Consider the following 27,402-nt stretch of genomic DNA (forward strand, 5'->3'; position numbering starts at 1 on the left):
AAAAATCACGGAGGTGCTCGTCCACCATAGTGCCAGATTTTTCACAATATGGCCGCCAAATATGGCCGCTATCGCCTATGACAAAAACCTGTGTTTTTTACTTTTAAACTGTTTATACACATGCCATACATCAATTCTGACCAATTTTTGGAGAGGAAATCATTTCTGACAATTTCATGAGGAGAATGCGTGATTGTGTCCTTAAAAGGTCATTGCCAAGGTCAAATTTGCTATTCTGAAGAATGTCAATAGACTTTCATTGTAAAAATGAGAAACAAATTCTCAATTATGGTATGAGGAGTTATTTGCTGATATTGCCATGATTATATTGTGTCAGTATAGTGTCAGTATAGTCCTTAAAAGGTCAAGGTCAAGGTCATGTTCCAGGTCTTTTCCCTATTCTGAATAACTCGGCCATGTGCTTGCCTATTAGGTCATTGTTAAGAATAAGGAACAGTCACTATAAATGTAAACCTAACATTTCCACACAGTCAGAGGACAGGACAGCACATGCACTGCAACAGTCAACACAGAGAGGAGCCCCCACTAGAAGAGGAGAAGTGTGTCAGAGATCACAAGAGTACACAACTTCACTGCCTCTTTCAAATGCTTGTGCATAAGATTCAACACGGAATAAGGCGAACACCATTGCATATGATGCTTCCCACACAGCAAAAGCCTTCACATCAAGAACCTTCTTGCAACTTTTCACAGGAGTGGTTCATGTTCAAGCTACCAGACAATCAGATCTGACCATATTTCTTGCTAGCTATGTTGTGGAATGCTCGAAACCGACAGAAAACCATACCTAGCACTTACAAGGGAGGATTATACATCCATTATACATGGGGGCATCTGTGGCCTATTGATTAGAGCAGTGGTTCCCAACCTTTTTCTTAAGGGACCCATGTTTTTACTATTGTAAGCTTTGGTGACCCAACCACGCGAGCGCCCGCACGAGAGGGAGTCACAAGATGCCCTCCGTTTCCTGCGAAAACTTATTTTAGTTATTTTATCCCTCAATTCGTCTTTGGTCAAATATAGAATAAATGTTTAATGTAGCACTTACAATTTGTTGCGTCTATGCATTTATTAGTTAAATGCTTTGTCTTTTATTCAACATGGGCTATATATATTTAAAACGAAACCCCTTAAAATCAAGAGGGCTCCGCGACCCCCTGTGGATCTTTGGCGACCCATAAGGGGGGTCCCGACCCATAGGTTGGGAACCACTGATCTAGGGGTTGCAGGTTTGAATCCCCCTGACCTCTCCCTACATCTCCATCCATGGCTGAAGTGCCCTTAAGCAAGGCACCTAACCCCACATTGCTCCAGGGACTGTAACCAATACCCTGAAAAATAATAACTGTAAGTCGCTTTGAATAAATGAAAGCGTCAGCTAAGTGTAATGTAATATACATTGGCAGGCATACAGCTCTGATTATGCTGACAAATCATCACTTTCTGGTACCAAGGGTTCACACTATGCAGCCTTATTACTGTTTCCAGATGCCTCAGTGAACAGACACCTTCAAAAGTCTCCAGTGTCGGGCACAGAATTAGGCCAAGCTGATGATATACTGCAGAGGAATTTACCATGCCAAGAGGTACCTGATCATGCAAAGCCAGTGGTTCGACCTGCCCTACCACCAGACATGCTGCTGCATCCTGAAAACAAACAAGCAACATTACTGCATGTTGCCACTGCAAAAGGTTTATCAGGAAAGCATGAATTCTTGATCAGCCTGATTCGCTCTGGTGTGTCAGGAGGAGACCTTTTGATGCAGGCTGCTGTACACACACCTGTCTCATCTGCTGTTGTGCCAATGATACGTGATGGCTTCCTTCCTATAATACCAAGACCCATTACTGAGTGTGCCACTGTCAGACACTGCCTATCCAACTTCCAGTGTTCGCAGGCAGATGATCCAGGCATCAATGGCAATTTGGTGTGATGAAACCTGCATGAGACGGAGCACTTCAAGGATCTCTTCCACTGTATTGGCCCTTTCCATTGGACGCATGTTATTCTCAGATATCAGGGAAAATTGCCTCGAGGTTCTGGCCTAGATAATGCATTGATGCATGTCTCTCCAGTGGGAGGTATTCTGGACTCACAAGGACAAGGCAGACTGTCCAGTGCTTACACAGGTACAGGCATTGCACACTTCACTGGCTTCAAATTAACGTTGCCCAGAATTTGAGTTTGAGGCCTTGACTGAGCAAGTGGAGAGCTTGAATCAAGACAAGTCAGAGCTCTGCCAATTCTTTGAAGTTTGGCAGCCATCATTAAAAATGCTGTTGTCTCTGAAAGAGAAGGAAAATAAATCAATATGAGGCTACCATAACGTCCTATGCCAATCTTTGCAGAACGTAACTGCAGTAGCCTCTTACTGCTGTGTGAGGTGACATAAAGGTTGAGCAGCATTCAGAGAGTATGCAAGGGTCATGGAGGACAGTTTGTAGTAGGAGCCACACACAATGTTAATGTTGCAGCAAAATTTGAGTTCTTTCCATCAGATTAGAATGATCACTGATGTCCTCAACTTTCTCACCAACAACACCACTTTGAAGCGGACAGAATACCACCTCCAACATGCACTGAGCTCCGCTCCGTGCCTTACATTCAACCAAAATGTGTAATTGTTGCTAGACTTTGTGGTGGATCCGCAGAATCCATACTCATTGACTGTTAATGCGCCCGTTCCACTGCACAATCTGCTCAGCAACCAGGTTGTTAACAGGAGTGTTGCACCTCGCCTGCGCAATCGTCTCCAAAGCTTGTTTTCAGCTTATACTGGCAGGATAGGTTAGTTCTCAAGAACATAAGGTAAGTGGAACTGTTTCAAAAAGGAATCTTCTGCAGTACAAAGATCAGCCATAGAAGACACTAGCAATCATTGTAAAGGAGCAGAAGTTGGTCTCATCTAAAGACATAGCTGAGGCACATAGGAGGATGGACATTGCTGAGGAACGGGGCATGAGTATTCAGCAGATCTCATGATGTCCTTTCAGCATCACCCCTGTTAGATGGTGACCTTCTGTTGGTTGTTAACAAGTCAAAGCTTGTCAGTGAAATTGAGCCTCACCTTAATCTCACCCAATGAAGCTCTGAGTCTACTTATTGCCCTCATGTTCGGGTAGAGTTCATGTCAAAGATCCGTCATATGCCTCTGGCAGAATTTAGGTGCTGTCATCATTGCCTTCATCAACTCAGCAGTATCCCTCTGCTGACATCCAGAGCTCATCCATCTTGTGACTCCTACATTGAGATGTCATTGAAGGAAGGTGAACGCATGCTGTGTACCAACTCAACAACAGCCGTTGACATCATTGGCGTGAACGGACTAACACCCATTCCTCACCAACTTGATAAGTTCCGGGCCTCTGTGGAGAACAAGTGAAATCTCCAATTGTTAGTTCCAGACATGATTTATCATCAAACTAGAGGCAATACTACAGCCCTGTTGTTCTTGATAATGAGGTGCTACCAGCAAAGTCAGCTGATGGTGAAGAGATTCCAGAACTCTTGAACTGTGCTGATGAGGCTTAGGCCAGGTTGCTGGTGCATGTTGAGTGGGCTGTTCGTGTGAAGCAGTGCAGAAAAGTTGTTATAGACTCAAATGATACAGACACATTTGCATTGCTTCTCCACTACAGCCCATATTTCCAGGAACTTGGTATGCAGGAGATTTGCCAGCAGTATGGCACTGGCTAGATGCGGAGAATGCTTCCCCTCCATCAATTAGTCTCTCATCTTGGACTGACACTTGCACTGACAAAAACTGTGATCAAAGAACATATCCTGTAAGGAGATGATTGCATGAGTAGGGGGGTTGCATGAGGTTGGGAATAAACATGCAGCCATGGTTTCTGATCCAGTCCAGTACTTGCTATCTTTGGAGAGGCCAAAATATTGACCGAGCAAGCTGCAACATTGGCTGGGAAGTACTTGGTGCGTGTCTGGGCTGGGGCCAGATCAACCACAACAGCTGTAATATTTGATGATCACAGAGTATAAATGTACAGCATTGGTGATGGAATCAATGCACTTCCTCCCATCAATAGTGCTATAAGAGGGCACATTCACAGAGGGGCATTTCTAGTTCATAGAGTCTGCAACATACTTACTTCTCCTCTAGTGGGGGCTCCTCTCTGTGTTGACTGTTGCAGTGCATGGGCTGTCCTGTCCTCTGACTGTGTGGAAATGTTAGTTTACATTTATAGTGGCTGTTCCTTATTCTTAATAATGACCTAATAGGCAAGCACATGGCCGAGTTCTTCAGAATAGGTAAAATACCTGGAACATGACCTTGACCTTGACCTTTTAAGGACTATACTGACACTATACTGACACAAAATAATCATGGCAATATCAGCAAATTACTCCTCATACCATAATTGAGAATTTGTTTCTCATTTTTACAATGAAAGTCTATTGACATTCTTCAGAATAGCAAATTTGACCTTGACAATGACCTTTTAAGGTCACAATCACACATTCTCCTCATGAAATTGTCAGAAATGATTTCCTCTCCAAAAATTGGTCAGAATTGATGTATGGCATGTGTATAAACAGTTTAAAAGTAAAAAACACAGGTTTTTGTCATAGGCGATGGCGGCCATATTCGGCGGCCATATTGTGAAAAATCTGGCACTATGGTGGACGAGCACCTCCGTGATTTTTAATGTCTAGGAACCCAGTAACTCAATTCCAGTGAGAAACGCCCCCAACTCAAAATTGCGAACGGGTCTACATGGATGGTCCAGGACTAACTGGTTTAACTCATTTTTGGCCAGTTGACAGGAGTCCGTGTCAAGACCTAATTTGGACTCTGAAGTATGTGGCTTTTTTTCAACCAGCCTGACATAACTAGTGAGAGAGAGCCATTTGTCCATAGTACCTACCTAATCCAACCGATGAATGGTGTTCTTTTGAGCTGCCTCTTTATAGCAACAATTTAATAAAATGTACAGGACATCACTATTTGTGCAGAAAGCTGTTTTATAGCTCGCCTCCTTCTGCCTTGCTCTCATCTCACATGGACACTATACATGACTTGCATGAAAAGAACCATTAGCTGAGGGAACTAGAGTTCATAAATCAGTAGGTCATACAACTAGCCAATTTCACAATTAACCATTTCAGTTTGCATCACCTTTTTATTAATATATGGTAAAATAATTGTACAATAATTAATTCATTTACATTTAAAATTTAAAAAGGAAGGCAGACTGCCACGTGCAGTGCCTCATTTGGATGTGTTCGAAGTCTTGAAGCTTGACTTCCCTACGTTTCTCCTACAAATGGGCCTTGAGCTTGTTTGGAGGTTCTAGCAGGGGAGTGCAGCTACTTCTATACCAGTCGTCCGGGGAACACGTCCGCTGCCACCGAGCGCGGGGCTTCGGGAGGGACACACATGGAGCGGTGAGGGAGGAAGGGGACACCCGCCTAGCCAGCCAGATCAGCCGAATCAACCCTAGCGATCAATGGGGTGACAGATGTCGCAGCCAGATCGCCCTCACATCCATTAGTACAGTGTAGAATGGACGCTACTTATACCCCGAGCCCTGCCCCACAGTCTCTGAGACGGTGGTTGCAACAATAACACATAATACCGCTTCATGTTTTTCTTCACCCCGCTGCATAAACTACAACTGATTGTAATTTTATCTAAAATACCTACTAAAACATTTGTTTTTCGCTGTAAACGCTTTATATTCGATAGTTATGACAGTTTCCCATAATGCATTGCAAGCATGTCTCAGCAAAATAAATCAAGCTGATTGGTTACGCGGTCTCCAGCCCTTAGGTTCCTCCTTCGCCCTTATCTACGCCAAGGCAGAGGGCTCGCGCCAAGGTAAAGAACTTAACTTCGGAGAAGTTGCATAGTAAACATTCCATGCACCCGTTCTAATTTCTTTAAGAAGTAAGTAAGACTACACTACTACACATTTGGCATGCGTGCACTGTAAATAGTATAACAACTATCACTGTCAATAACAACTAAGTAGAGTAGACTGCAAAACACGCCTGATTGAATTTGTCTGTGTCTTCATAGGTGCGACGCGAGCTGTAAGAAAATGTCAGAGAAGGTTGTGTTGTATTATTTCAATGGACGAGGGAAGATGGAATCGATCAGGTGGCTTTTGGCTGCTGCCGGGGTTCAGGTATGTGGCGTTGCGTCTCGCGACTTCACGCGCGCATACTTCTATTATGCGAAGTTCTCCTGTGCATTTTTAAAGCCTGACAAGTTTTTGCTTTCACTTTGCAGTTTGAAGAAGTACTTCTGACAAAACGGGAACAGTACGAAAAGCTTCTGAATGGTAATTCTTTGGAAAGTAGTTTTGTCACCTTACGTAACGTAACACAATCCACATGGGAATGACTTGTTCACGATGACTAAGGTTTTCGGTGGGAGGAGGTGGGGTCTTCATTTTTTTTTTTGCATGTAAATTACAACAATTGCGTGAATGGTGTATTCAAAGCAGGCAATCTGACTGTCATCGGCTCTACAATGAATGTTATCATTACTCTAATCCTACGTGTACTCACACAGAGAAAGTAAAATATAAATGCCTTTATGTAAAGCATACATGCCTTTGTGTAAACAACTATTCATGCCTTTGTGTAAAGCGAGGTGGCTGGTCAAGGTGTGAGTGGTGTGCTGTGAAAATGCATTTGACTGGGCAGAGCGTACGCACACGAGCGCTCGCGCGCACACACACACACACACACACACACACACACACACACACACACACACACACACACACACACACACACACACACACACACACACACACACACACACACACACACACACACACACACAACCATTACTAGGTCATGTGTTAACCTCGTTCTGCAAGTTAACGGCTGCCCCAGTGGTGTTGAAGCATTTCTCTAAATGCATATTAAGTTAACCATATGTGCCTGTAGCTACATTTTGCACTTTTCCCATTTTGCTTTTATTTTACTTCCGGCCTGGACGGAGTAATGTAGTCAGAGACGTTCTAAATGAATAGAGAATCTTTGATGTAGTGCCTCCCTAAATTATTCAAATGCATATCAACCCTATAAGCACTTTTTCCGTTTGCTTTTATTTTACTTCTGCACTAGATAACCTATAACAAGGTCTGGACGGAGCAAAGGAAGATTAGAGTGGGCCTGGCCAAGCCAACACCGTTGAACACATGACAACTGATTTTATGGCTAAAAAAGATATTTCACTTATCCATGCATGGCACTGTGTGGTCGTTTTAATAAGCTTAAGTCACCTGAGACAAACACATTCATGCTGCCTGAGGAATGCTTTTCAATTGCTGACAAAAATGACTTACTGTGTGTGTGTGTGTGTGTGTGTGTGTGTGTGTGTGTGTGTGTGTGTGTGTGTGTGTGTGTGTGTGTGTGTGTGTGTGTGTGTGTGTGTGTGTGACCAGATGGGGTTCTGATGTTTCAGCAAGTGCCCCTGGTTCAGATGGACGGTTTGCAGCTCGTACAGACCAAAGCCATCATGAACTACATCGCTCAGAAATATGACCTCTGTGGGAAAGACCTAAGAGAGCGCGCCATGTGAGTAATCCATCCGAGTTGATCTTACAGCGATCACTATACAAACAATTACATTATATTTAGATTTTATCATAAAGTGACTTTAACAGGGACTTGCATGGAGTGTTAAATCATTATGGTGTAATTACAAGTTCAGAAGTAGTAGTTCAGATACACTTCTGTGTGGTGCGTCTCCAGTTGAATAACTTAGAAAGTGAGAAAGTGGATCGCACCCGGGTTCTTCTTTTCTTCTTTTTTTGGGGTATTTTTTACATAGCAGCAGAAGTGTAGACAACCGTTTCGGCTGTTGCGGAGACACTGACGAAGGCAACAGCCGAAACGGTTGTCTACACTTCTGCTGCTATGTAAAAAAATAAAAAGAAGAAAAGAAGAACCCGAGTGCGATCCACTTTCTCACCTTCTAAGTAATTACAAGTTCATTCATTGGTAGTACATTATGACTCACGCCGCTGAATAAGGACATCTGACCAAAGCGTATAATTGCAAATGTACAAAAGTATCTGATAAACAGTAACTACAAATGCCATGATGATACATACATCCCCTCCATAAGCCTCAACCTTTCTGGTGCCCAGCGCACCAACACAAGACTGTGTCTCAGGAAATGTAAAATGGCGAGGTCATTCACACTTTGCCGGAAAGACTCAACTGCATCATAACAACATTGCTTTGTGCCTGTTACAGATCGAGACTTGATCATTGCAATTTTGAGGACAATAAGATCCTAACATGGGCTCTGTACGTGGGGTTATTGTGTGTTTGTTACATAGCTCCCTGTCCCAGGGCTAACTCTGGCACTCGAGCTGCCTGTGACCTACATGGTCCCTGTTGAATAAAACAATAACCTAAACTAAACTAAATGAATACATTAGATTCGCCTTTATTGTCTCTACAGGAGAGGAATTTTGCATGAACATGAGGACTTTTATGTGTGATTTACAATGGACAAACAAGACTTAGACAAGACTTAGTCAAGTCAAGTCAAGTCAAGTAGGTTTTATTGTCAATTTCTTTACATGCACTGGTCATACAAAGAATTTGAAATTACATTTCTTGCTTTCCCATACAGACATAGACTAATCTAGGTAAGGACATAGACAGTATAGACATAGACAGTACTTATACATGGACTTAAGACAGTATGGACATAGACAGTGCTCATACAGACATTTAAAGTGCAAGACTGGACAACAGAAGACTTGTAGAGGACATACATTAAGAGGTATTTGTTGTGCTTTTGTGCTTTTCCAAAAAAAAAAAAAAAAAAAAAAAAAAAAAAAAACAGAGGGAGCAACACACACAGGAAACATGAATACAGTATATGCTGAACAAGGAAAACAAGTAAACATAGATACGATATAGTCTAGTTTCCCTACAGCAGTGTTTCTCAAAAATTTTCAGACGAAGGACCACTTTGTCACCCAAAACATGTTCAGGGACCACCTGTCAACTGAATTGACAGTTGACTAGTACTAATTTGACACTACTAATTTCAATGCAGGTCACTTACTTTTTATTCACATTTCAAGCCTGTCCTATTGTGGTGAAAATATGACTTCAGCTATGTTAAGCTTTGTAATAATGTTACAGCTATAGCCTACTGCTAGTTTGTCTTGGAAAAGTAGAAATCCCCTCGCGGACCACCTGAGCCCTGTCGCGGACCACCAGTGGTCCCCGGACCACACTTTGAGAATCACTTCCCTACAGCCATAGCCCCACAGCAGACAGCCATTTTATACAGCACACAACCCTCTCTCTTGACCCTTTTACAGCCCTGAAGAAGGCCATTGTCGGCCGAAACATTTTGGCATTTTTTAACAGTTCCACTATGAACTAGCCAAGTTTATTAAAACCAAGAAGAAGAGTGCCTTGGATATGTTTCATTGACCTGGATCGTTAGTAAAGGATAACCAAAGAGCACCTTCGCCAAACTGGACTGAACGCCGAAGCCCTCTGACCCTTTTCTTTGCTCCCCTCTTGACCCTGTCCTCATCAGTAATCAGTAATAAATGGTCTAATACATGCTCTATTTCCCCATAATCAGGATTGATATGTACTCTGAGGGGCTGGCTGACTGCATGGAGATGATTATGATGTCGCCATTCAAAAAGCCCGAGGAGAAAGATGCCCATCTCAGCACCATACAGGGCAAAACCACCAGCCGCTACTTCCCTGTCTACGAAAAGGTCATTTCAGCCTCCCTATACACTGCAAAATCTAGTGTTGTATGTTGTGTGTATCAAATACGGTAAATCAGACATTATGATTGTATAGTATACTTACTGCTTATTGTATGCTATGTATCAGTTACATGTTTATTTCTATATTACCACTATCAATGATCTGATATCAATATTCTGTTGTGTATCTATGCTGTGCATCTTAAAGGTGTCATGGCAAGAGTTGTGTATCATGGAAATATTATTGTGTGTTAAGTCAATAAGGCATGAGGCACAAGTCTATTTCATGTATGGTGTGAATGCAGTGTGACTGTATTGCTGATGATTGTTGTGTCTGAGGGGCGCTGAGTGTATTACAGTGCCTTGTGGGTAATGGGTCTTGTTGGTATTGATACATTGCCGTACGTCTGACAGGCTCTCAGTGGCGGATCGCAGTACCTTGTTGGAAGCAAGATGAGCCGTGCTGATGTCCATCTGATGGAGGCCACTCTGATGCTGGAGGAGTTGTTTCCAACCATCCTGTCAACATTCCCAAACCTCAAGGTGAAACGCCATTCTGTAGAATTCATTTAATCACAGTTTTGTTGAGAGCTGACATGGAATGCACCAATTTGGCCACCATAAATGTATGAATATACACAGCAAACAAGCAGTGACCAAAAGCAGTGCTACAGCAGTGGTACATAGGGGCCTAACTGTCTACATTGATTTTTAATCACCACCAAAAACTCATTTGCTGAGGATTCCTTTCTTTCTGATGGCTGCCCAGAATAAGACAAATGTGCCCTTGTGTTGTATTGCAGGCGTTTCAGGAGAGGATGAAGGCCGTGCCCACAATCAGCAAATTCCTGCAGCCTGGGAGCCAGAGAAAGCCCCAGCCAGATGACGTCTATGTCAAAACTGTGTTCGAGGTCCTCAACATTCAGTTCTCTTTCTAACATTCGCTACCTCACTATGGGAGACGCCCGCAGGCGTGACCCGCCCACGCATCACATGCGGTGATGTTAAGCAAACACTGTCAGTATCATGGCCAGTCCACTGAATTAAAAGTTGAAGTTTTGGCTGAGATTTTCAAATTACACAAACTTTTTGTATATAATAGACCTTTGGCATAAGACCAACATTACCAGCCTACAGCTACAACTTAAATAAAAGAAACAAAATTGTACTTTGAAAATGCCCAAATGTGTCCTGTTCAACTTGCTGTCATTTGCACCGGCACTCTGCAAAATTCAGCCAGACATTCCATACACTGTCTCCCTGTTTGTGAAAAATAAATGTGTTATTGACAACACGTTGAATAGCTGTTTGATTATTCATGTGCTGTTGTTTAAAGGTAAACCATGTAAGATGGTGGCGCTGGGTGGCCATAGTAGGTATTGCAACTATGCAGCTCATTGAAACTGTGCTGCCAAGGGCCAAATCATCATTGAGATGGGTCTTTTCATGAATATTTTCTGAATAATAAACCAATATTTACTAGTATGACTAAAGTACAGTAAGTTTTGCAGTGCAATTTTCTCAGTCATATTGAATACTTAGAATTTGGTAGTGGTGTATTAAAAAGCTAGCCTAACTTGTGAATGGGCAGCATGGATTCTGTGACGGTGCACCGTTAACAGAATGAGTGAATATTAAATCAGTTATACAGTTTTATTCTAGGCCTACTACCCGTGGTGTTCCCTTGGACTGTGTTAAAAGTCGCCATCATGCAATCGATAAGCTATTGTACTGTTTTTCAGATTTCCATTAATAAATGATACGTTTACCTGGTTGTAACGTGAATGCATGTTTTGCGTGACAGTCAGTGAATTGTTCAGTGTTTCTACAAGTGAATTAACTAAATTAAAACTTAACTAGAGTATTATTTTTCTGTTAGCTGTTGACTTTGCTTAGCTTACATTACCTTTGGCGAGCTTGCTGTCAGTCATTCAAGTGAATAAAGGCACACGTTGGCAGAAACGCCATGGCCTGCAATTCCCTACCATTTTCCATGTTATTTTCGAGACGCGATTTTTTGTTTCATTGATATGTTTACATTATCATTACATCGATATCTAAACCTGCGACCGACTTGGTGCCCATTACCACATCATGAACGTGCGTGCACTCTTGTCCTCCTGGCTGGATGTCAGCATCCTGCACGTGGTGGAATGGTTTGTCACTGTTGGGGGGCGGGGTCCACATCCTACTGCTACATAACATACTTACATACCGTACCTACTAACTACTAGGCCTACATAATATGATCTTGCACACACTTGCCATTTGTAATGTAGGCCTTCATAAACACAATGTACTTAAGTGTTTTGTATTATTATTATTATTATTATTATTATTATTATTATTATTATTATTATTATTATTATTATTATTATTATTAGCCCAGGGTTAAGTAGATAGCCTATAGATCCACACATTATATACCCAACGCAAAACATGCCTAGAGTTTACCCATCCCGAGTTTAGTCAGACATCTGTGCAGTTACAGTACGCCTAAATAGTCACAAAAGAGAAGAGTATTCTTGCTTCTTGACAGTTGACAGGGATTCCCTAGTCTTTTAGCTTCTGTAAGTTTCCAGAACTGGGACCAGACTATACACAAGTTACACACAGCACATATTTACACATTATCTTTCCATCAATCTCAGATTTTGTAACAATTTGTTCATCTAGCATAGTGTTTCTTTACATGACATTACATTACATTACATTGCATTTGGCAGACGCTTTATAACCAAAGCGACTTTCAAAAAGAGGACATAATCAAGCCAACATCACAAGCAAATACAAAGTACACAGGAGATATACAGAACAACAAGTGCAGTTGCAAAGAGGGGTTAGTTTTTTTTTTGTATAGAGCAAATAACGAGTACAAACACACACAAACACACACACACAAACTAAACTAAACTAAACTAACAAACTTAACAGTGTGTGTGTGTGTGTGTGTGTGTGTGTGTGTGTGTGTGTGTGTGTGTGTGTGTGTGTGTGTGTGTGTGTGTGTGTGTGTGTGTGTGTGTGTGTACATCTGTGTGAAAGGTCAAGAGTACTGGACTTTCTTGATCTGTGTTTGACAAAGGATAGAGCTAGAGAGTGTGGCCTGCACACCTTGAAAGGTTTGTCTTTGCATGTGCAGCTATCTCAAGAGGAATCACTCAGACTGTGGGGAAAGCTCAACACTGCTAAAATGATGGTCAAAACAAAATATTTTGAAAGTGATCTACATTTAAAAAAAGGCTATGCCTTGAAAGAAAAGGAAAAGTCCTACTTGTAATCATGTGTGTACTTTTTCGTGATATTTAGGCCTACATTATTTTTGTTATATAAATAAAAGATTGAGAAGGAAGTACAGTATTAACACACACACACACACACACACAGAGTAGAAATCAGTAGTGCTTATTTGGAATGTAAAATGGAAGCGGACAAGGTGGCTGGAATGTAGCTGTCTAACACTGGTGGTGGTGCACTGCGGTGCGTTTCTGCCTGTAGTACTAGAAACACACATGGGCTCAGAGGTTGTGACTGGTTATCCAAAAAGTAGGATGCCAAGAAGCCGCAGAACCATCAAGAGGCTGAGAGAGGAAATAAAGGCACACGGTTAGAAACGTCACAATACATTTCAATACACAATATCAGGGACTGATTAAGGAGTAAAGTATCCTGTGAATACCTTTGGGATCTCATACTTATCTAAAGGAAGGGATATTTGGGGCGCTGTGGCACAGCGCACTAAGCCCCCCATATTTGGGCTTGCATGCCCACACGGGGACCCCGGTTGGAGTCCGATCGGAGTCATTTCCCGATCCCACCCCGTCTCTCTGTCCCACTCACTTCCTGCTGTCACCATCTCAGACTGTCCTATCAAATAAAGGCATAAAAGCCCCTGAAATATATATATATTAAAAGGAACGGATGCTTCACCCTTGCTCTGCTTATACCAGCCACAACCCCCCAACCCTTCCCCTGACATAAGTACACCATTCTTCTGTTTTCTTTTGTTACACGCTTGTAAAGGCTTTAACATGTGTAACAGGTTTTTACATGTTTGGAGGGTGTAACTTCTGTCTTCATCAGAGAGTCAGGAGGGCAAAGAAGATGGATGATACACCATTGAAACATGCCAGGTAAAGGATACAACTAGGCTACTGAATGGCGTACTTACAGTAGGCTATGTCTCATAAATGAACAGCTCCCTTCTCTGCCTCTGAGGGTATAGCCTACATTACAAAATTAGCTTCTCATCCAGGTTAAATGTTATGTAAAATACCTACTGAAACGTTTGTTTTTCAATGTAAAAGCTTTATATTCTATAGTTATAACGCTTCTCCCATAATGCATTGAAAGCCTGGCTGTCGCTGCAAAATAAAGCAAGCTGATTGGTTGCGCCATCTCCAGTCTCCACCCCGTTGGTTACTCCTTCGCCTAGGTAAAGTAATGAACTTCTGACAGTAACATTCCATGCACCCATTCTAATTTCTACAAGAAGCAAGTAAGCCTACACACCTTTGGCATGCGTGCACTTTACTGTAAATAACAAGTCGAGTAGACTGCAAAACACGCCTGATTGAATTTGTCTGTGTCTTCATAGGTGCGACCCGAGCTGTTACAAAATGTCAGAGAAGGTTGTGTTGTATTATTTTAATGGACGAGGAAGGATGGAATCGATCAGGTGGCTTTTGGCTGCTGCCGGAGTTCAGGTATGCGGCGTTGCGTCTCGCGACTTCATGCGCGCACACTTCTATTATGCGAATTTCGACTGTGCATTTTTTTTTAAAGCCTTACAAGTTTTTGCTTTCACTTTGCAGTTTGAAGAAGTACTTCTGACAAAACGGGAGCAGTACGAAAAGCTTCTGAATGGTAATTATTTTGAAAGTAGTCATTCACGTACTTTAAGTAACACTATCCACATGGGAATCACTGTCACGATGAGGTTATCGGTGGGAGGAGAGGGTCTACAATAGTGTTTTTAATTGGATGTAAATCAATTAGGCTACGTGATCAGACAATCTGACTGTCATCCACTCTTGAATGTGAACGGTTAAAGAAAGCCTATGTCTCTCACACACAGAGGAATGTGCTGGTCAAGGTGTGAATGATGCGCGCGCGCACGCACACACACACACACACACACACACACACACACACACACACACACACACACACACACACACACACACACACACACACACACACACACACACACACACACACACACTGCAACAGCCATTACTAGATCATGTGTTAACCTCGTTCTGCAAGTTAACGGCTGCCCCAATGGTGTTGTAGCGCCTCCCTAATGATTCAAATGCATATTATCTTGTAGGCACATTTTGCACTTTTTCTGTTTTGCTTTTATTTTATGCACTGGATAGCCTTATAAGGATGGAGCAATGTAAAAGAATAGTGGGCCTATACACTGTTGAACACATGACAACTGATTTTTTGCCAAAAAAGATATTTGACTTATCCATGCATGGCGCTGTGTGGTCGTTTAAGCTTAAGTCACCCGAGACAAACACATTCATGCTGCCTGAGGAATGCATTTCAATTGCTGAGAAAAATAACTTACTGTGTGTGTGTGTGTGTGTGTGTGTGTGTGTGTGTGTGTGTGTGTGTGTGTGTGTGTGTGTGTGTGTGTGTGTGTGTGTGTGTGTTTGTGACCAGATGGGGTTCTGATGTTTGAGCAAGTGCCCCTGGTTCAGATGGACGGCTTGCAGCTCGTACAGACCAAAACAATCATGAACTACATCGCTCAGAAATATGACCTCTATGGGAAAGACCTCAAAGAGCGCGCCATGTAAGTAATCCATCCAAGTTAATTTTACAAATTACTACACAAGCAATTACATTATATTTAGATTTTCTCATAAAGTGACTTTAAAGGGACACTGTGTGAGATTTTTAGTTGTTTTTCATGAATACTTACCACCACCATCAAATTCTAAATATTCACTATGACTGAGAAAATTGCAATGCATGAAAAGGGGGATCTTCTCCATGGTCCGCCCTTTTGAATTTCCAAAAATAGCCATTTTTAGCTGCAAAAATGACTGTACTTGGACCACACTAGAAAATATGTGTTTATTACTTCGTAAACTTTCATGTAAATATCAAATTTGGCAATAGGCAGCCCCGTTTCAATGAGCAGCATAGTTGCAGTACCTTTTTTGACCATTTCCTGCACAGTGTCCCTTTAACAGGGCTTGCATAAATCATCATGGTCGGGGCTCTAAATTAACTTTTTTTTAATCATCAGCCAAAATGGCTTGTAGATGATAATCTTACTAAACAAACACATACTCTCTAATGGGTCGGAGTGGCTAGTAAGTCTTATTTTCTACTAGCCAAACTGAATTTTCAGCAGCATTTGGCTGGTTGGCGGGTCTGTTCAACTAGAGCCCTGATTATGGTGTAATTACAAGTTTATTCATTGGTAGTGTATTATTACTCACACGGCTGAAGAAGGACATTTTCACCAAAACGGTAAAACTAATAAACGGTAACTACAAATGCTATGATAATCCATCCTCTCCTCAACCTTTGTGATGCGCACCAACCAGGGCTTGACGTTGGCACCTGCCAACCGGCGAAAAAAATGTGTAAAACTTGATTGTTTATTGAGAACACGTCAGCTGCAAATTTCATTGCAAATGCATTTTCTAAGATTCCTTTACACATTATGTCATATTTCATGTGAAGCTGCATAACATGACAATGATATCGGGGGCCAGATAAAAACGGCCACAAACGGCCCTCGAGACAGAGGTTCCCCAGCCCTGCTCTAATCCTTGGTCTATTTCCCCATAATCAGGATTGAGATGTACTCTGAGGGGCTGACTGACTGCATGGAGATGATTATAATGCTGCCGTTCATTAAGCCTGAGGGGAGAGATGCCCAACTCAGCACCATACAAGGCAAAACCACCAGCCGCTATTTTCCTGTCTACGAAAAGGTCATTTCAGCCTCCCTCCCTATACTGCCAAAACTATTTTGTTGCCATGCTGTATCAGTGATGGTAAATCTGGCATTATGGCTGTATGCTTACTGCTTGTTTATTATATGCTATGTATCAATTCAATTTTTTATGTTATATCACCGGATTTGATATTAGTATTCTGTGGTGTATCTATGTTGTGCATTCTATAAGGCACCATGGCAATAAACTTGTGGACAGGGCTCTAAATTAACACCTGCCTACTAGCCAAATGCTGCTGAAAATTCAGTTTGCCAGGTAGAAAAGAAACACTACTAGCCACTTTGAGTCATAAGTGGGTGGGTGTGTTTGGCTAGTAAGATTAACATCTACTAGTAATTATGCCTGGTGATAATTAAGTAAGTGAATGTATAGCCCTGCTTGTGGGTAATGGGTCTTGTTGGTATTGATACATTGCCGTCCGTCTGACAGGCCCTCAGTGGCGGATCGCAGTACCTTGTTGGAAGCAAGATGAGTCGTGCTGATGTCCATCTGATGGAGGCCACTCTGATGCTGGAGGAGAAGTTTCCAACCATTCTGTCAACATTCCCAAACCTCAAGGTGAAACGCCATTCTGTAGAATTCATTTTAATCACTGTTTTGTCGAGAGCTGACATGGAATGCACCAATTTGGCCACCGTAAATGTATGAATATGCACAGCAAGCAAGTAGTCACCAAAAGCAGTGATGTTTTCAAGTTGTCCAAGAATGCATACAGATTTGTGGTACATACATAGGGGCCTCATATTTAATCGCAGAAGTACAGATACACCGCGCTATTCCGTGTGGTGCGTCTCCAGTTGAATAACTCGGGTTCTTCTTTTCTTCTTTTTATTTTTATTTTTTTACAGAGCAGCAGAAGTGTAGGCACTTCTAAACGTTTCACGGAGACACTGACGAAGGCAACAGCCGAAACGTTTGTCTACACTTCTGCTGCTATGTAAAAAAATTAAAATAAAAAGAAGAAAAGAAGAACCCGAGTGCGATCCACTTTCTCACTGCCTGATATTTAATCACCACCAAAAACTCATTTGCTAAGGATTCCTTCTTTCTGACAGCTGCCCAGAATAAGACAAATGTGCCCTTGTGTTGTATTGCAGGCGTTTCAGGAGAGGATGAAGGCCGTACCCACAATCAGCAAATTCCTGCAGCCTGGAAGCCAGAGAAAGCCCCAGCCAGATGACTTCTATGTCAAAACTGTAATCGAGGTCCTCAACATGCAGTTCTCTCGCTAACATTCGCTATCTCAGTGTTTCTCAACAGGGGTGCCATGTTACAGCTTGTTGGCTTGGGGTGACTTGAAATTTTTCATGATTTGAAAGGGTGCCTCGCCTAAAAAAAGGTTGAGAAACACTGTGCTATCTCACTATGGGAGATGCCCGCAGGCGTGACCCGCCCACACATCACATGCAGTGATATTAAGCAAACACTGTCAGTATCATGTCGAGTCCACTGAATGTTGCTTGGGATAAGATTTGGTCTGCCCGTAATAAATATGTAATAAATAACAAAGCTAAGGAAGTTTCATTTAAAATATTACACTTAATTTACCCCACAAATACACTTTTACAATGATTCAAAATGGGTTTGCCAGATGTATGTGTTTTCTGTGGTGTTATGTCTGAGTATATTTGACATTTATTTTACGAATGTTTTTATTCAAGATTTTTCTGGATTGAGGTTGAGCGTCTGTGTGGTGAGGTATGGTCTTGTCATGTTTCTTTTACTACGAAATATATTTTACTTTTCTTTGAAAGAGAGGATCTGTGTCTTTATATTAAATTTGTTTATAGTCATGGGGGGAAAATATCATATACACAAATGCAAATGGGGAGGAGGAAAACCATCTTTTGTTTCTTTCAAAAAAGAACTAAAATTTTATTTTCAGGATCAAAAAATGAGAATAAATTGTCTGACTAAGGCACTCCAAATTCAAATGTCTTTATTAATATGACAGGTCCTACATTAATATGTCCCTGTAGGACCTGTCATATTAATAAAGGCATTTTAATTTGGAGTGCCTTAGTGCCTTAGTCAGAGAATTTATTCTCATTTTTTGATCCTGGAAGTACTAAACCTTGGACTAAAGAGCACCCAAACCCAAGAAGCCAACAAACTATCTGGATAAGAGCACGCCATACTCTACAAACTGAAATTTTATTTTATTTCCTTTGAAGGACTGAACAGCCGTACTTCTGAAAGGACTATTGTCTTAATGGCTATTTATGTGTTTTTTTCCTCTTTTGATTAATTTGTACACTACCCCGCCTTTTTAATGTTTGTCTATGATACAGTATATTCTTACCAAAAAAAGCCAGTCCACTGAATTAGAAGTTGAAGTTTTAGCTGAGATTTTCAAATTACACAAACTTTTAGGTATTGTTTTATACAGTATATAATAGAGCTTTGGCATATAAGACCAACAAGAACAGCCTACATCTACAACTTAAAAGAGCACTTTGAAACGAAATTGTAGTTTGAAAATGCCCAAATGTGTCCTCAACTTGCTGTCATTTGCACTGGCACTCAGTCAAACTTAGCCAGACAGTCCATATACTGCCTCACTGTTTGTGAAAAATAAATGTGTTGTTGACAATACAATGAATAGCTGACTGATTGATTATTCATGTGCTGTTGTTATAATAAGGTGCACCATGTAAGATGGTGGCGCAGGGTGGCAAGAGAAGGTATTGCAGCTATGCAGCTCATTAGATCTACAGAGGATGGCATTCACATTGGCCATTCACACTGCCCTCTCACACCTGGAGAAACCAAACAGCTATGTGCGGATGCTGTTCATCGACTACAGATCCGCTTTTAACACCATTCCCCCTATCAAGCTGGCCACTAAGCTGTACAACCTCAGCTTCAGTCCCCATGTCTGCAGATGGATACTGGACTTCCTCAGTAACAGACCTCAGTCTGTACGCATGGGCAAACATCATTCAAGACCCATCATCCTAAATACAGGCGCGCTGCAGGGATGTGTGTTGAGCCCTTTTTTTGTACTCCCTCTTCACTCATGACTGTTCCTAAGCACAGCACAAATACCATCATAACATTTGCTGACGACACAACCGTGATTGGCCTGATCTCTGACAACAACGAGACGGCCTACAGAGAGGAGGTGGAGCAGCTGGCACACTGGAGCCAAGACAACAACCTGGCCCTGAACTCCAAGAAAACGAAGGAGGTGATCTTGGACTTCGGGCGGTGTGGCCAGGGCAACCACTACCACCAACCCATCAACATCGGAGGGGCGCCAGTGGAGGTAGTACAGAGCTTCAGATTCCTGGGTGTGCTGCACATCAGCCAGGACTTGTCATGGAGCGCCAACACCTCTGCAATAGCTAGTAAAAAGGGATCCCAAAGGCTATATTTCCTGCTGTCTCTAAAGAAGGCCCAGACATTTGTAATGTACATAAACACAATGTACATTAGTGTGTTTTGTATTATTATTATTAGCCCAGGGTTAAGTAGATAGCCTACACATCCACACATGTTACACACCCAACGCACAACATGCCCAGAGTTTACCCAGCTTAGACATCAATGCAGTAAATAGTCACAAAAGAGAAGAGTATTCTTGCTTGTTTTTTAGCTTCTGGAAGTTTTTTTCCACCACTGAGGGACTAATGTATACTGTACATGTATATACGCGTTCTTTCCATCAATCTCAGATTTTGTAACAATTTGTTCTTCATCTAGCATAGTGTTTCTTAACGGTGTGTGTGTGTGTGTGTACATCTGTGTGAAAGGTCAAGAGTACTTTGGACTTCCTTGATCTGTGTTTGACAAAGGATAGAGATAGAGAATGTGGCCTGCACACCTTGAAAGGTTTGTCTTTGCATGTGCAGCTATCTCAAGAGGAATCACTCAGACTGTGGGGAAAGCGCAACAATGCTACAATTATGGTCAAAACAAAATATTTATTTTGAAAGTGATCTACATTTTAAAAAAGTCTATGACTTGAAAGAAAAGAAAAAGTCCTACTTGTAATCATTTGTGTTCTTTTTTGTGTTCTTTTTTTCCAAATATGTTATTCATGATTATTTTGTTAAGCATTGAGAAGGAAGTATTAGCACAGAGAGAGTAGAAATCATTAGTGCTTTATTTGGAATGTAAAATGGAAGCTGACAAGGTGGCTGGAATGTAGCTGACTAACACTGGTGGTGAACTGTGGTGCATTTCTGCCTGTAGTACTAGAAACACACATGGACTCAAGAGGTTGTGACTGGTTATCCAAAAAGCAGGATGCCAAGAAGCCGCAGAACCATCAAGAGGCTGAGAGAGGAAATAAAGGCACACAGTTAGAAACATCACAATGCATTTCATTACACATCATCAGGGAAAGAATAAAAAGTATCCAGTTTGGGATCTCATATACTTATCAAAAGGAAGGGATGTTTAAACTTCACCTGGACCCCAGCTCCCCTTATGTCAGCCACAATCCCACCAACCCCTCGCCCAACATAGGTACACCATTCAAGTCTTCTGTTTTCTTTTGTTACACGCGTGTAAAGGTTTTAACATGTGTAACAGGTTTTACATGTTCGGAGGGTGTCATTTCTGTCTTCCATCCGAGGGTCACGTAGGTAATGACGGAAGTTACACCATTGAAACATGGCAGGTAAAGGATACAACTTTTACATGTATGTAACAAAAGAAAAGCAAAGACTTTACTTTCACTAAAAAATAAAGAGCAGGAAACTGTGGCACTCCGTATTCTTATGTTTTACTACTTCAAAGGCAAATAGACTTGGTGTACAATATGCGTGAGTGGCATGCTGGCTGGCCACGGATGTTTAAAGCGGAGATCATGCGGGATGAGATCCGCTTCCACCTCCATTGTAGGCTATAGGAGTAGCGGGAGGTGGTGGGACAATCCGGTGCCGTTTGGATAAGTCTGAAAACTGCATTATAATGATTCTCACAAGTTTTTTTTTTTATTTCTTCTTTTTCCTGCACATTTTATTTCTATGTATATGTTGTGTGTCTGCCTATTGGGCCCTGAGCCTGTAATAAAGTTATATACAGTTAGGGCCAGAAATATTTGGACAGCAACACAATTCTCATCCTTTTCCACTCTATACCCCACCACAACGAATTTGAAATAAAACAAACAAGATGTGCATTAACTGTAGACTCTTAGCGTTAGTGTGAGGGTGTTAAAATCCAAATCGCATTAACAGGAAAGAAATAGCAACGTTTTTGTGTGTGTTGCCCACTTTTCAAGGGATCAAAAGTAATTGGACAGTAGGCTGCTCAGATATTCTCCAGTCAGATGTGTGTTATTCCCTTACTACACCATCACCAAGATGTCAACAAAAGGTCCTAGAGTTAATTTAAAGTGTTTCATTTGCATTTCCATATATTTTTACAGAATCCTAAGTCCACCTGTCACTATCAGTGATGCAAGCCATCATAAGGTTGAAAAAAATCAAAAGAAACCCATTTGAGAGATGGGGAAACATTGAATGTGATCAATTCAAGAGTTCAGAATATTGGAAAAAAGAAATTTCAGAGCAACACCAAATTACCTGGCAGACATGGAAAGCAAATGCTGTGAATGACAGACATTATTCTGTATGTGGTGAACAAAAACCCATCTCCCAGCAGTTGGCCAGATGTAGAACAGTGTCCAAGAGGACGGTGGATACATGTCCAAGGCAACAATCAAGAAAAAGATCAAGAACATTCAGGAACACTTCACCATAGGAAATACAGAGGGTTCACTAAAATATGTAAATAATTGATTGCATCAGAATTAGCAATACCAGATTTGGCTTTGCCAAACAACGTCTAAAAAAGACTTTATAGGTCTTGAGCTACATCCTTTGGACAGAGGGGACAAAAATAATTGTGTACAAGAGTAATGGGAAGAAAAGAGTATAGAGAAGGAAAGGAACTGCTCATGATTCAAAGCATACCACCCAATCAGTGAATCATGGTGGTGGCAGTGTCATGGTATGGGCATGCATATCTGTCAATACGATTTTCCCCTTGTATTTATTGATGATGATAACTACCGACAAAAGCCACAGGATGAATTCTGAAGATTTTCAGGCTACATTATCATGTCATATTAAACCTAATGGTTCTGACCTCATTGGACAATGCTTCACAGTGCAGATGGACAATGACCCAAAGCTTCATGGGAAAGCCACTAAGCCATTTCTACCCCAAAAAAGTGGAATATTATGCAATGGCCCAGTCAATCACCTCACCTGAGTACCATTGAGCAAGCATTTCACTTGCTGGAGGCCAAACTGAAGGGAAAATACCCTAAGAATAAGCAGGAACTGAAGACTGTTGTAATAGAGAGCTCACTATAGCATCACCAGGGATAAAACCCAGTGTCTATTGATGTCTATGGATTGCAAATTACAGGCTGTAACTGACTGGAAAGTATTTGCAACCAAATAATTAAAAATTGAACGTTTGATGTATAAATACTAGACTGTCCAATTACTTTTGGTCCCTTAAAAATTGGGAGGCATTGATAGAAAATGTCATAATTCCCTCACAGTTCACCCGATTTGGACGCAAACACCTTCATATTAAAGCTGAAAGTCTGCTGTTAATGTACATCTCATTTGTTTAATCTCAAATCCATTGAGATGGTGTACAGCGCCAAAAAGATGAAAATTGTGCAGATGTCCAAATATTTATGGCCCTAACTGTATATAGCCTACTGCTAGCTTGTCTTGGACAAGTAGAAATTCCCTCACGGACCACCCGAGCTCCCCTCGCAGACCACTTGTGGGTCCCGGACCACACTTTCAGAATCACTGATCTATGAGTTCACCATGTTTTCTGGTCTGTAAAGCCCAAGAGGGAAGAGCATGGGGGTGGGTGGCTTCAGGTTGCCTGGGGCCTTTGGGACCTGTGCCCACCTTGTCCAGGTCACAACTCATTTGTCAGTCTCCTACAGACTCATAACGCAACACTAAGACAGTGATAGCCAGGGGAAATGGATTCATCACTCACAATCCAGTGCAACATACGTATTGCAAATGACTTGATTTTACCTGTCCAATTCAGCCAAGTAAGTGGCTGGTTGAATGATCACCTGGTTGTATTGTACAGGTAAAACAAGGCCATAGTTGCACAGCATTTTAACTAAAGAATCCATTTTGCCCATTACACCACTAAGTAACATTAAGACTAAGTAACATTGTTGTGGTGCTACCCTAGAAAAAGCTGGACATGTGCTAGTGTTTTATGTGTACCCACATGTACTGTATGCACACTGCAACTGTGCTGCTTTGTGATGCTAAGTTTTCATTCAGTGGTGCTGCTTCCATCTGTAAGCTCCAACCAATATACATTTCCTTCCAGTGAATTAGTGTGAAGGTATCACAAGACAAGGCTCACTCCCTTCCTGCACACTATAGATCAGGGCATGTTTAGCTATTTTCTCCAAGAAATCAGGCAAGTGCCACGTACAGTACCAGATTCAGGACAGGATTAATGGACTGTATGTGCCAATGGACCAGGCTGAACAGAACCCTCCCCTCTACATTATAAACCAGGGGTATTCAATTACATGTCAATGAGGGCCAGTTTTTCAAATTCCTCCCAGTTAAGGGGCCGAACTGTATATATTATGGCTGCCGACTGTCAATGAAAAAAATATGGGACACTTCATTGAAGTGGAGGGTCTGGGGGTCCTCTCCCAGAAACGTTTGCATTTCTTAGATGTAATTTCCTGCATTTTAACGTCCCGTTTCAGCACGATAAAGGAACCCATACTTTTATCTCTAAATTCCAAAAAACGATTCTGTATTTCAAGGGGCTTGTGTGGGGCCAGAACCTTGCTGTCCAAGGGCCGCATCTGGCCCCAGGGCCGCCATTTGAATAGCCCTGTTATAAACCATTCCCAGAGATGCTCCCTATACACCAGTTAAACCGAGCATAAAGGAAGGCAGTATGTTTCATATCAAATGAACAGCTCCCTTGTCTGCCTCTGAGGGTATAGCCTACATTACAAAATTAGCTTCTCATCCAACCACCAGGTTAAAAATAGACATGTGGACTAAATGGCATTTTCAATCCCAAACTCTTTGACAGCCTCTTTGTAGCTTGCTGTATCAAGTTATTTTATCCAAAAGACACTGTGTGAGTTATCTTGATACATGACAGCATGTGTATGTGGTAGGTTAATAAGTTACTTCTGAATTTTTTGTAGATGAATGTTTCACGAACATATCTCACCTCATCGCAGCCATGAAACCAGCAGGCATAAACCTTTTAGATTTCTTGAATCGTATCCCCATCACCAGGGCAAGAGCGCCCGATGACACTGAAATGGTAGAAAAAGATGGAAAGACTGTAGTGTGTGATGCATGTATGGTGCAAAGCATGAATGAAAACAGTGCTCATGAATAGAGATAGATAGCATATAAGTACTCACGCAGTGAGACTGTCACATCACTCCGTTCATACGAGACTTTGTAAGCGCCATACAAGGACACGATGCCAAATAACAGTCCCGCAACCAACGATGTCACGCTCCCTGCAAAACAAGGCAGATGCTCAGTTTGTTTTAACAACATCTGAGCTACTTGTAAAAATATTGACTTGGGCCTACATTTCTGTTGACCTAATAGCTCAACATGTTCGACCTTCTGTTTTACCCTACCTTTCTTCTTGTATCCAATTAGGCCACCCATAATGAGAGCTCCAGCATAACCCAATCCAAGAAAGTCGATCGCCATTATGATGGGAAACTAAAAACGAAGAATGTGGGAACAAATAAAAATGGCAATTGATCAGGCTCTTTCCAGCTCACAAAAACACACGACGTAAACGTAGCTAGTTTATCGGCTTAAACAGAAAACAGAGTCTTAACAGATCAGCTGGTTGAATAACTCATGCAGTTACTACAGAGAAACAATCAACTATTCACACTGGACGGCTAAACTTCACAGAACACTTATCATGTGCCAGGTCCAGGAAGTAAACATCGTCACAACGCATGCGCACATAGGTCGTAGCTGTCAGTGACAGACTGTAGTGAAGTCTAATGCCCTCTGCAGTCGTGATTGTGTATTACAAATGCAGCATCATGTTTTAGGATACAATTTCTCTGACAAGAGTGACGCCGATTGGGATTTAAATAATAAAACAACAACTAGTTAAACCAGCAGAACATGCAGTGAATTTTGCTGGTTAGCCTATGCTGAGGTCTCACTCTAGTCTACAACTTAGATGATTATTTCAGTATTTTTTTTTAATTACAACACCGTTATACCACCACTATAACATGAAACAGGGACAATTTAGTATCAAGAAATGTCAACTTACTAATGCGATGTAGCAATGACAAGAGGGAGTTGTGAACACACAGACGTGTCCTCTGATAGAGCTACGACATCTTTGCCGTTAGAACTTCATTTTGATTCACAACATTCCATGTTCATAACATTGTAGTAGCCCAGAGCAGTAAACCAGGTTAGATTAACCTCGAGGTAGTGGTACATCTCCTAATAGAAGAGCTTGGAATCCTCATTCTATTTAAGAATTGACACCCGTGGGCTGTCTAATAGCAAGGTTACTGTATGTACACTATGTTTATTCCTTATTCCCCCCAGGTAGGCACTCTGAATCATAGATCTGATCTAGGGTCTGCATGCTGCAAATAGCCATTTCAAGGCCATGGTGGAGCCTTGTACAACATGTCAACAATTTTTCCAAATATGATTAGGATGCATAAAAGTAAACTCTGAAAATTTGGAATATGTGGCACTGAATTAGAAAAATATATATATATAATTAAACATATATTTTAAGTTCACTGATACTTCATCTGCTGGTGATTGCTTACTACATTCCCTGTTAATAATAGGCCCGAAGGCTTTCATGCGGTTCATCCTTTGTGAAATGTGGAAATATGGGATTGTCAAAATTCACTAACAAAAACAGCAGCAGGCCCAATGCAACTGCTTGCTGTATGGGCAACCTGGATTTAGAAACTACAATCCAATGCCACATATTCCAAATTTCCAGATTTTACTGTCCAGTAATTTTCCTGATTGGTGAACTTAAAATATTTTTAACAGAAGGGGTTTCATGTTAATACATTACATCTTATGGAAAGCGCTGTTCAAACATCCACAGTCACATTAACACACATCAACACACGACAGACAGAGCCATTCAATTTTCCCAGGTGTAAATGTGGGAGATTAATTTTAATAGTGATGTGTGAGCACGTATGAAGAAACAATGGAGAATGAGCTGCGTCAATGACATGGCAGGGCACTTGGATGGAAAAGAGAAATGTATACAAACATATAAAGCGCTGCTCACAATACCACAAATATATGAAAATAATGATCTGGGGACGTCTTGTAGGTGGGAGGGGGAGGGGAAGCGGTAGTACAAGCACACAAAACAATACAAGACAATTATGACAAAAAAATTAGCATAAGTCTGTAAGAAATGAATCATTTCTCCATCTCAACACTTTTATAAGGAGTCTGAATAATAACCTTTTCATCTACACAATTTTATTACATTTGATTTTAGAATATACTTTCAAATAATATAATCTTAATAACCGTATTTTGGAAGATCTTTTGTCCAGGTTTACACGACACAAAAGAGAAGTCTTTCCTCCATACATCCACATACATACTTAACAACAGTGACATGCAAACCA

At 41.4% G+C, this 27,402-nt stretch overlaps 3 protein-coding genes and 1 long non-coding RNA gene across 5 annotated transcripts in view; 2 read left to right on the forward strand and 2 right to left on the reverse strand.

Moving 5' to 3' along the window:
• Positions 1 to 27,402, reverse strand: part of LOC134441509 (uncharacterized) — a 258,170-nt gene that overhangs the window by 54,257 nt on the left and 176,511 nt on the right. The window lies entirely within an intron of this gene.
• Positions 5,827 to 11,551, forward strand: LOC134441218 (glutathione S-transferase 3-like). Its single transcript, XM_063191415.1, has 7 exons — positions 5,827 to 5,930; positions 6,063 to 6,171; positions 6,276 to 6,327; positions 7,444 to 7,576; positions 9,621 to 9,762; positions 10,171 to 10,299; positions 10,560 to 11,551. Exons 2-7 carry the CDS (start codon positions 6,085 to 6,087, stop codon positions 10,692 to 10,694), a joined length of 678 nt encoding a protein of 225 aa, XP_063047485.1. The 5' UTR covers positions 5,827 to 5,930; positions 6,063 to 6,084; the 3' UTR covers positions 10,695 to 11,551.
• On the reverse strand, positions 13,172 to 26,164 carry tmem14a (transmembrane protein 14A). Of its 2 annotated transcripts, none has more exons than XM_063191418.1 (5): positions 26,046 to 26,164; positions 25,381 to 25,468; positions 25,153 to 25,254; positions 24,954 to 25,041; positions 13,172 to 13,334 (listed from the first exon to the last, which is right to left on the reverse strand). In XM_063191418.1, exons 2-5 carry the CDS (start codon positions 25,454 to 25,456, stop codon positions 13,289 to 13,291), a joined length of 312 nt encoding a protein of 103 aa, XP_063047488.1. In that variant the 5' UTR covers positions 25,457 to 25,468; positions 26,046 to 26,164; the 3' UTR covers positions 13,172 to 13,288. The 2 variants fall into 2 exon arrangements, with proteins under 2 accessions (XP_063047488.1, XP_063047487.1); XM_063191417.1 differs by lacking the exon at positions 13,172 to 13,334 and adding an exon at positions 20,830 to 21,020.
• LOC134441219 (glutathione S-transferase 3-like) lies at positions 14,197 to 18,681 on the forward strand. Its single transcript, XM_063191416.1, has 7 exons — positions 14,197 to 14,251; positions 14,351 to 14,459; positions 14,568 to 14,619; positions 15,427 to 15,559; positions 16,574 to 16,715; positions 17,169 to 17,297; positions 17,837 to 18,681. Exons 2-7 carry the CDS (start codon positions 14,373 to 14,375, stop codon positions 17,969 to 17,971), a joined length of 678 nt encoding a protein of 225 aa, XP_063047486.1. The 5' UTR covers positions 14,197 to 14,251; positions 14,351 to 14,372; the 3' UTR covers positions 17,972 to 18,681.

The sequence above is a fragment of the Engraulis encrasicolus genome, chromosome 24 (genome assembly GCF_034702125.1).
Source record: "Engraulis encrasicolus isolate BLACKSEA-1 chromosome 24, IST_EnEncr_1.0, whole genome shotgun sequence".
NCBI lineage: Eukaryota > Metazoa > Chordata > Actinopteri > Clupeiformes > Engraulidae > Engraulis > Engraulis encrasicolus.

Excerpts from the sequence above, each read along its gene's own strand:
- tmem14a (XM_063191418.1), bottom strand. The coding sequence starts at position 25,456 with ATGGCGATCGACTTTCTTGGATTGGGTTATGCTGGAGCTCTCATTATG. Across the intron at positions 25,255-25,380 it reads AATTGGATACAAGAAGAAAG|GGAGCGTGACATCGTTGGTT; the intron begins GTAGGGTAAAAC and ends CTTGTTTTGCAG. Across the intron at positions 13,335-24,953 it reads GGTTTCATGGCTGCGATGAG|CCTCTTGATGGTTCTGCGGC; the intron begins GTGAGATATGTT and ends TTCCTCTCTCAG.
- LOC134441218 (XM_063191415.1), top strand. The coding sequence starts at position 6,085 with ATGTCAGAGAAGGTTGTGTTGTATTATTTCAATGGACGAGGGAAGATG. Across the intron at positions 6,328-7,443 it reads GTACGAAAAGCTTCTGAATG|ATGGGGTTCTGATGTTTCAG; the intron begins GTAATTCTTTGG and ends GTGTGTGACCAG. Across the intron at positions 9,763-10,170 it reads ACTTCCCTGTCTACGAAAAG|GCTCTCAGTGGCGGATCGCA; the intron begins GTCATTTCAGCC and ends TACGTCTGACAG.
- LOC134441219 (XM_063191416.1), top strand. The coding sequence starts at position 14,373 with ATGTCAGAGAAGGTTGTGTTGTATTATTTTAATGGACGAGGAAGGATG. Across the intron at positions 15,560-16,573 it reads GACCTCAAAGAGCGCGCCAT|GATTGAGATGTACTCTGAGG; the intron begins GTAAGTAATCCA and ends CCCCATAATCAG. Across the intron at positions 16,716-17,168 it reads ATTTTCCTGTCTACGAAAAG|GCCCTCAGTGGCGGATCGCA; the intron begins GTCATTTCAGCC and ends TCCGTCTGACAG.